Genomic DNA, 10,223 nt, shown 5'->3' with positions numbered 1-10,223 from the left:
ACCAAACTCAGAAGCGCAGTCATCAGGTAGGACAAAAAGTGACGTCCAGAGCACTATCATCTCCAGTGGAATTGGGATGAAAGTACGTCACAGCACAAAGAGATGAGGGGCATTAAAAGCTCAGAACGGATGCCTAGAACACAAAAATACTGGGCGACGAAACATTACTCGATGTGTGACGGTGCAGAAAAATAAAGATTTCAAAATGCACAAAGGCTTTGTTAACTCTCAAATGTTAAAAATCCCCTTATCTTCATAAGGAATTTCCCGACAGGTGAAACTGCCATGTAGATTACGTACAAACGGCTTTAAGACTGCAAACTAACACTTAGAAGCTAAGCTGTGTATACGCTCGAACCATATCCTAGAAACTTGTACTCTCAATGCGTATAATCAATAATTTATTTATTTATTTATTTATTTGATTGGTGTTTTACGCCGTACTCAAGAATATTTTACTTATACGACGGCGGCCAGCATTATGGTGCGAGGAAACCGGGCACAGCCCGGGAGAAACCAACGACCACCCGCAGGTTGCTGCAAGACTTTCCCACTTACGACCGGAGAGGAAACCAACATGAGCTGGACTTATTTTTTTATTATTATTTTGAATAAAATTAGATTGAAATAACAAGATACGCGCTAATGTGTTTAAAATATTACGTAACAATTCACCCTCTGTGTTGTAAATTTCTCAGCACGAACACTAAACTCCTTCAAACCTTATGTGAAATGAAAGTTTTACTTTCGTGTCTTAAACACGCTATGAACAACCACTCAACCACGAACAACCTGTCAACCAAATGACAAAACGTAATATTAACGACGGACTGACGATTTAAATAAAAATCTCACCGGTTATTACTGCACAAACTTGAACGTCAGGTTTATTCCATAAAACGCCTTCACTCCGATTAACCAGGACCTAGGGCCTGTATATTCGCCGCGTTAGATATATGAACAATCAAGGCGCAACTGTCCCCACGGGGTCTCGGGGATGAAAAGAATAGGACTTCAGTCCTCTAAGCAAGCTTGTCGTAAAGAGCGATTGACCTAGAGCTCTCCCATATGGGCGCGCTGAATATAATAGGCTCACACCTTCTCGTTTGCTTGAGAGGCGACCGGGAAGCGACCTGTTTGTCTAGAGTTCCGACCAGTAATCTGAGAACGGGATGCTGGTCGCTGAGGTTGGGGAATATAATGATTTTTCAGCTCTTTAACTAAAATCTGCACGAAATCATCACCACAGGGTGTTACCAAAGTAAAGCGCTATACTACAAAGAAAGGTGGTAACATCCTGAAGTTAAATATACACCTTTTGACCTTTAATAGTGCCTCTCTTCCGTTATATATCGGCATTGGTCTGTACATGGTCAATGTGGATTTATATATTCCTAAAAATTTGGTCACGGCAAGGGCCAGTGTAAAAAATAAACTACTTTGTTTTCAGTGTGGCAGTGAAGGTCATGATGGTTTTGAGTGCAGCAACACAGTTAAGTGTTGCAAGTGCCGTGGACATCACATGGCCTCCTCTAAGGAATGTCAGCTTTTTCTCAAGTTAAAACCAGAAACAATATATCGTAGCAGGAGGCCCGCAAATTGGCCTCGATTTCTAATACTTCACTGTAAACTTCGTTTGCCAGTGTGATCAAGCCAGATACAACATCTTTTACCACTCAAACTTCCTGGACTTGGCCCATTGGAAACGACAAACCTAGTCTTCTCTCTTTAGAAACTTTTGCCCAACCTGCCCGTAATTCTTGCTCAACCCAAAACAAATACACCCAGTAAATAATACAGAGCAAACTAACAAACCTAACCATTCCCAAAACAAAAATGCCAAAAATTACTCCGGAAAGAAATCTCATAATGATAATAATAAACCTAGTGGCCCCACGGAGCCTCCCTCCAACGCCACCAGGGGCCCTGTCCAAACTGTTAGTAAGTTTGGTTCTTGGAGGACGTTGGTCCTTCAACATCGGATGTGCGGATGTGACGGATACATCACCCGCACCTGTGATATCTTCAAGCCGATCTCCAAGGAAGGGTCGTCCTCAGTCCAAACATAAAGAAAAATCTCCTATACATCTCCCTCCATAATGTCTAATGTCTATATATGTCACAATTATACAGTGGAATTGTCGAGGTCTTAAGGTAAACTTCATTGACACAACACGACTGGTCTAATCATTAAATCCTATTGCCCTTTGTTTTCAGGAAACTCACCTGAGGACATCTGACAAAGATAAAATAACTCTCAAAAACCATTCGCTTTATAGTACTTTTTGCAACGGGAAGAGCGAGCTGCAGGCGGCTCCTCTTTCTTCATCAATAGCGTTATTATTTACATGCTATTATACTTCAGAGCTCCAACTTACTAAAAACCAGAAGAAAATTGAATTGCCCTTTTCTCTGAAAACTTAGAAGATTATAATCGTCCGTTTAATATTGCTGAAGTAAAACCCGAATTGAGAAAGGCACATAATGCTGCGTGTGGTTCTGATAACGTATAATATAAGTTTCTGAAGGCCTGCGTCAGTTGAGACTATCTTGGACTTATACTGATCCGTCAAATTACAGTCCCATAGCTCTTGCCAGCTGTGTCTGTAGAACTATGGAACGGATGATTGTTTTTTCTTCTTGAAACCAACAAGTTAGTTTCTAATATACAGTGTGGTTTTCGTCAAAGCAGATCCACTGTGGATCACCTTGTTCGATCTGAAGCCTTCAAACGCGAAGGTTTCATTAATAATGAAGATGTGGTGTCGATGTTTTTGAGCCTTGAAAAGAATAACACCACATAGAAATATAGTATGTTAAAAGCCTTGTCAGATATGGAGCTTAAAGGGCGTTTACCACTATTTATATCTGAATTTATGTCTGATAGCCATTTTAGAGTACGGGTGGGACCCACTCTTTCGGATTAAAATGAGCAAGAAATGAGCGTTCCTCAGGCCAGTATTTTATCACCAACTTGTTTAGCATCAAAATAAATTTCTTTGCAAAAACTTTGACATCAGGCACAGAGTGTTCTGTATATGTTGATGATTTCCTTATATGCGACAGCGCTAAAATATGAATGATATCGAACGTCAGTTGCAGCTTTGTCTTAATAAGATCGAGAAATGGATAACTGAGAACGGCTTCAGATTTTCCACGTCTAAAACCATATGTATGCATTGTTGTTATAAAACGGAAACTTCATCCTGACCCTGAGCTTAAACTTTATGATAAACAGATTAAAATTGTTGGAGAAGCTACATTTTTGGATATAATATTTGACAATAGATTATCTTTTATACCCCATATTAAAAGGGTTCTCGATATTATTAAGGTCGTGTCTAGCACCGATTGGGGTGCTGATCGATCTGTGTTATTAAATCCACACCGTTCTCTGGTGAGATCTACATTGGACTATGTGTCCATCATTCACGGTTCTGCCAGGAAAGCGTACCTTAAAATTTTGGATCCTGTCAATCGCCAGGGTCTTAGACTAAGCTTTGGTGCTTTTAGAACTTCAGCAGTAGAGAGTTGATACGTAAAGGCAAAGGAGCCTTCTTCATATAACTGTGGTATACAACTGAGCCTTCAATATGCTACAAAGCTTAAATCTCATCCAACACACCGTGCCTACGACTGTGTTTTCAATCCATCATAAGTAGGTCAATTTACTACACGTCTCAATAAAAACCCTTTGTTCGATCTTTATATACGGGACCATATTGTGGATGGTAACATTAAGCTAGAGGAAATAGCTGCAGTGTCTTTTTCGCAGTCTCCTCCCTGGTTTCTTCCACACCCTGATGTACTGACATCAATTGATATTTGATCTACGTTAAAATGAAAAACCCAATGCGAATCATCTTATAATTCCGCAAAGATTTGCTGAAACTAAGGTTAACTATGCGGATTATAAATTTCTGTACGGTTATGGGTCAAATGACAGGGAATTATTTGTGTCTGCGGATGTTTTAGAATAGCGAGTGTCTTCTTTTCGTCCGCCATCCTCTTCTTCAATCTTCTCTACCGAAGCCAGGGTTATACTGCTAGCCTGATCACATGTTTCCTCTGGGCACGCTCAGAGAGCAGTGATATGTAGTGACTCGGTCTCTTGCCTTTTGGCAATATAGAATAATAAATTTAAAAATCCGCACATTCTTGAAAGTTTAGCCTTACACAGAAAACTAATTAAAAAGATGGTAAAGATATTATATTCTGTTGGATACCTAACCATATTGGTATCCATGAAAACATAGTCGTAGACAGGGAGGTAAAGGCTGCCCTTCGTAAATCCATTTCAAAAGTTGAACTCTCTTTTTAGGGTTTTCCTTGTAATATTCTTACATATACTAGTTGCCTTTCGTAGGGTAAATGGAACTTCAAGTCCATAATAAAATGCATAGTGTTCGCCGTTTTATTGGCTGTAATTTGTATATTGAAGAGACCAAGTGGTTTTAACGAGCTGTCTTATTGGGCATTCTCGTCTGAGTCTCAAATTTATTCTTGATTGGGCTTCTGCCCTGGAGTGTGTACGGCATCACACGTATCCTGGTTGACTGTCTAGACTCTGCCCATGTTCGGCAAAGATTCTACACAATCGACTCTATATATGATTTGTTTAACAGCATCGCGGGCGATGTTGTCTTAAAGTATCTGAGGGTCATCGTCCTATATCATAAGATATAAATTGTCATTATTATTAGGTAAAAAATTACCTTTAAATTATGAAATTATTTTTAATGATATGGTGGTTTCGAGTTTTAACAGTTTTGGTGTTTCTTACCTGACTTTAAACCTGTCGAAACATTTTTGTTTCGTGTTTGATGTTATCGCTACCAGATCGAAAACCTGAGCCGCCGTGTATTTTCAACTTGTTCTCGAGTTGTTCTCGCCGCGATGTGGCTGAGATATTGCTGATGTGGTGTGAAGCCTTATTCAATCAAAGGGAAAGTGAGCTACATATTTCATTCTCAAACTTATGTTCTAGCATACTACACGATTTAAGTACTGATTTCACTAATTCCCCTGGAACATACCTTGCGCCTTTCCAACTTCATTCAAAACCGCTGACTGTCTCTCTTTGCATGATTCCGTCCTATTTATGTACTTTATATACATTAATTCTTTTAGAAATTTGTGTGCTATTGGAAATTGGCCTTGCAATTGTTGACCTAGAATGTCCATCTTGGTTGACGGCTGGTATACAAATGTCTTTCGACGCATAGATTCCATAGGTTTATGCTGAAAACAGACTATAACAAGAAGAACCGATTGAAATTCAGGTTTCAGGCAAAACCTTTCCTACAGTCGTGAAACGGAATATCCTGATCTTGACCACTGATCTTCCATTCTCCAGCAGTGACAGAATACAACTCGAAAAGCCTGTCGAAAGTTGGCTGACATCATAAAATACACGGCTGGATTAATCATGTGATTCACATACACCATTATCCGAAACAGCCATTCCATTGTAAATTGCACTGCCCCTTCCCAAACTGTGACAGAGTCATCAACATATGTATGTATATACCACATGGTGTAGACATTAAATGGAATCAGGCAAACAATGAAGAGAATCAACAAAGCCACAAGCATTACAATAACCTGGGAACGCGCTCTTCTGGAGACATCGGTGCCCGCGTGCTGGGTGTCGTTTGGGGGTACCTGCGTCTTCAAGATTACAATCATCTTTCCGTAAAGAAACACCAACAGGGGAATAGGCAAAAAAAAACCCACGCAGGTTAACCCTATTACATATTGGTCAAACCATGGACTTGAGTAGAGATAGCAACACATCTTTGTACTATTTCCTGTTCCACACTGCTCAAACTTTGTCATATAGCCATAGGGCACAGAGACCCCTACAGCTATAGCCCAGATTAGGACAAGTAGGAGACACACTCTTGTAGATGTCCAAATTGCAAGGCTCTTCAGAGGGTGGCAAAGGACTGTGTAGCGCTCCACCCCAATGAGCAAAAATGTAAGAACGGAACAGACAACGACTCCTCTGTCGATTGACCACACAAAAGTACCTGAAACAGAAATGGCCATGTCAACAAACATAGGCGTTAAAACAGATGGTAAGGTCAATTCCCATAACAACACAAACCTCTAAAGAACTAACAAATTGTATAAATGTATGCGTCGAAACATACATTCGGATACAAGCCGTCAACTAGTATGAACGTTTCAGGTCAGTAAACGCAAAGCTATTTTCCAAAACGACAATCAACACAAATCTCTTCAGAACTAAGAAAGTATGGTAAATACGAAATGAAGCCACATCCATGGAAAGAAAACAGTTTTCAATGATGGCGGAAAGACGCAAGAAGTGATTGACGTGGCGGTCGGGGGCCTCCATGGCTCCGTCGGTTAGCGCGCTAGCGCAGCGTAATGAGCCAGAAGCCTCTCACCAATGCGACCGCTTTGAGTTCAAGTCCAGTTCATGCTGGCTTCCTCTCCGGCCTTAAGTGGGAAGGTCTGCCAGCAGCCAGCAGATGGTTGTGGGTTTCCGCAGGGCTCTGTCCGGTTTCCTCCCACCATAATGCCGGCCGCCGTCGTATAAGTGAAATATTCTTGAGTACGGCGTAAAACACCAATCAAAGAAATCAATCAAATAACGTGGTGGTCTAATTCAGCAGGATGAATATAGAGTCTCTACCTCCCGCCTCAGAAGAATTAGACAAACTTATGTAACAGAACGCCAACGATTCTGAACATTCCCTCCTTATTTACATAAAAAACAATTTTACCCAATATAAGAACATACTTACAGAAGTATTTCCCTAGAAACGACTCGTCCAGACTGTAAAGATATGTTATGGGGAGGAATGGTAAGAAGACAACGACCAACAGATCGGAAAGTGCTAATGACAAGAGACACAGATTCACTGATGACCGCATGCGTCGTACCAGTAACACCAGTATGATGACAAATACATTGCCCACGATTCCAATGAGAACGACGATGGCGAAAATTACGGTAATGAGAATTTTTCCAGACTGACTGATCTGCCAGGTATCTGGATCAGTTAAGTTTCTACCCATAACTATGTTACAGCTCTATGATGACGCTTACTCAATACACGTCCATCGCCAATGTGGTGCGATTACTCTATATACGTTCTTTATGAAAGTCTCGCTCATTTATTTCCCCAGGTAGGGCTAAAGAGTTTTGATCATCATCACTGGTCCACAAACATGCACACACTTGATAAACATTTTTTTGATCTTCGGATTATTTTTTTTAATGTTGCGAATCAAACCAAAGCAGCCCACGAGTACAGTCAGTTCCTTTGTGTTCTGCTGAATGACATGGTACGTACACAGACATATTGCCCCAGGCAGTGCAGCCCTACGCAGTGCACCTAACATGCATATTTCACACAATAATTTCTATAGCAACTGTAAGCTTGGTAGCATTTTTTGTTTACTCAAAACGAGTTGGTTGAGCCTCATTACACAACCTAAATTATGGACACTGACCTCTCCAGGGAGTTATTTTCTCTTTCTTTTGCTTTATGTATTTTGCATTTAACGATATAATTGAGATATGTAGTACAAAAAGAAATTCCAGAACATGGACGTCAGTGCTATAGTTGGCAAATCTTCACATATAACCCCTGAAATACAGTCTCTTGTAGATTTACGTCAGTTAGCGTTTTATTCTATGTAAATGCATGAATAGTAGCAAATTGCTCGCACCATAATTTAAAGAGAACTAGATAAAAATTGCAGTGATGTTGATTGCATTGTATTAGACGTCACTGGTCCAGAAATACTCAAATGCTGTTTTGTCATCACATTTAACATACAATAACAGTAAACTACGCTTTTGCTAGTTCCGGTATGTTATCATGGAATTTTTTTACAGCAGGCTTGTCCTAATGCTCACTCCATCAGATCCTACCTATCCTGATTTAATCGGCACTTGCGATGTCGCGTTATGTGGGGATAGGCTATTCTGGGATAATTCGTCAAATTAAGGCTTATATTATTTCAGCTTAACTTTTTTAAGCAGCAGTATTCTCGTGCCAAAGTGGTGCATTGTTTAAAAGGGGAGGGGGGGGGGGGCAAGTTGGCTTCCGGGCCGTTGGTGGGAAGTTCTGCTGGCAACCTGCGTATGGTCATGAGTTTCCTCCCACCATGACGACCGCCGTTGTATCAGTGAAATATCCTTGATGTACTGTGGAATTGGATATAATCGTGACGCACCGCCAGAGATTCTTGACGCTCTGTCCATACCTACTTACAAGAAAACTATACGCATTGTAAACTCCCCTACTATTCAGCATCGCTGCCAGAAGAGTTTTTGACTACGAAATCAGTTTGACAACGACGAACGGGCCAGAAGCTGGTCAAGAAAAAGGGACTGCTGATGGAATTCGTGCTGTCGCATAGAGATCGCCCACCAATTTTCCATACAAATTGTGGACATTAAGGGGAATGAATGAATGAATGATTATGGTTTAAAGCCATATCGGCAATACTTCAGCCATATCGTGGCGAGAACAAAGTGAAGACACAACACGGTTAAGGTTTTTCGATATGATAATGTGAACATCTAAAGTAAAACAAAAAGTACAGACATGTTTAAAATCATATAAAAGAAAAATAAGTGTTAAAATTCGAAAACCAGCATATTTTTAAAATAGTATATGTAGAAATCTATACGTATATATCTGTTTATCTATAGATATCCACGACAATTAAAATTTATATTTTATGATATAGGCCAATGGCTTTCAAATATTTTATGACAACATCGCCAGCGATGCTGTCAAATAAATCATATACAGAGTTGATTGTGTAGAATCTTTGCCGAACATCGGCAAAGTCTACACAGTCAACCAGGATATGTTTGATGCTATATTGGGAGTCACATCCAACACACACGGGAGCACTGCTCCCATCCAAGATTACATTGTGTGTTAGACGAGAATGCCCAATACAACACCTCGTTAAAACTACTTGGTCCCTCCGAGACATTCCAAAAGTATAAAAATTATAGCCAATGACAGATTGAATGGAATGCAGTTTATTTAGGATATGCTGGTCCCATTTACCCTGCCAAAAGTTACGAATATATTTAGGAATATTTGGGCGAAAGTAATGGAGGCTGACTGTGGAAGCCAACATAAGGCGGAGGATGAGCAGGCCATTGAGGCTGACTGTGGAAGCCAACATGAGGCGGAGGATGAGCAGGACATGGAGGCTGACTGTGGAAGCCAACATGAGGCGGAGGATGAGCAGGCCATGAAGGCTGACTGTGGAAGCCAATATGAGGCGGAGGATGAGCAGGCCATGGAAGCTGACTGTGGAAGCCAACATGAAGCGGAGGATGAGCAGGCCATGGAGGCTGCCAGTGGAAGCCAACATGAGACGAAGGGTGAGCAGGCCGTGGAGGCTGACTGTGAAAGCCAACATGAGGCAAAAGATGAGCAGGCCATAAAGGCTGACTGTGGAAGCCAACATGAGGCGGAGGATGAGCAGGCCATGCAGGCTGACTGTGAAAGCCAACATGAGGCGGAGGATGAGCAGGCAATAAAGGCTGACTGTGGAAGCCAACATGAGGCGAAGCATAAGAAAGCCATGGAGGCTGACTGTAGAAGCCATCATGAGGTGGAGGATGAGCAGGCCATGGAGGCTGACTGTGGAAGCCAACCTGAGGTGGAGGATGAGAAAGCCATGGAGGCTGACTGTGGAAGCCAACATGAGGCGGAGGATGAGAAAGCCATGGAGGCTGACTGTGGAAGCCAACATGAGGTGGAGGATGAGCAGGCCATTGAGGCTGACTGTTGAAGCCAACATGAGGCAGAGGATCAGCTGGCCATTAAGGCTGACTGTGGAAGCCAACATGATATGAAGGATGAGAAAGCCATGGAGGCTGACTGTGGAAGCCAACATGATGTGGAGGAAGAGCAGGCCATGAAGGTTGACTATGGAAGCCAACATGATGTGGAGGATGAGTAGGCCATGAAGGCTGACTGTGGAAGCCAACATGAGGCGGAGGATGAGAAAGCCATGGAGGCTGACTGTGGAAGACAACATGAGGTCCTCTTCTTCGATCTTCTCTGCCGAATCCAGGGTTATACTCCTAGCCTGATCACATGTTTCCTCTGGGCATGCTCAGAGAGCAGTGATATGTAGTGACTCGGTCTCTTGCCTTTTGGCAATAAAGAATAAGAAATTTAAAAATCCGCACATTCTTGAAAGTTTAGCCT

At 41.6% G+C, this 10,223-nt stretch overlaps 1 protein-coding gene across 1 annotated transcript; it reads left to right on the top strand.

The window, feature by feature from the left end:
- The first annotated feature begins 9,111 nt into the window (after positions 1–9,111).
- Positions 9,112–9,801, top strand: LOC135478089 (RNA polymerase-associated protein LEO1-like). The gene has a single exon (XM_064758360.1). It carries the CDS (start codon positions 9,112–9,114, stop codon positions 9,799–9,801), a length of 690 nt encoding a protein of 229 aa, XP_064614430.1.
- Positions 9,802–10,223: the final 422 nt, after the last annotated feature.

The sequence above is a fragment of the Liolophura sinensis genome, chromosome 11 (assembly GCF_032854445.1).
Source record: "Liolophura sinensis isolate JHLJ2023 chromosome 11, CUHK_Ljap_v2, whole genome shotgun sequence".
Lineage (NCBI taxonomy): Eukaryota > Metazoa > Mollusca > Polyplacophora > Chitonida > Chitonidae > Liolophura > Liolophura sinensis.
The sequence above is the reverse complement of the archived record's forward strand: the minus strand, read 5'-3'. Positions and strand labels throughout refer to the sequence as shown.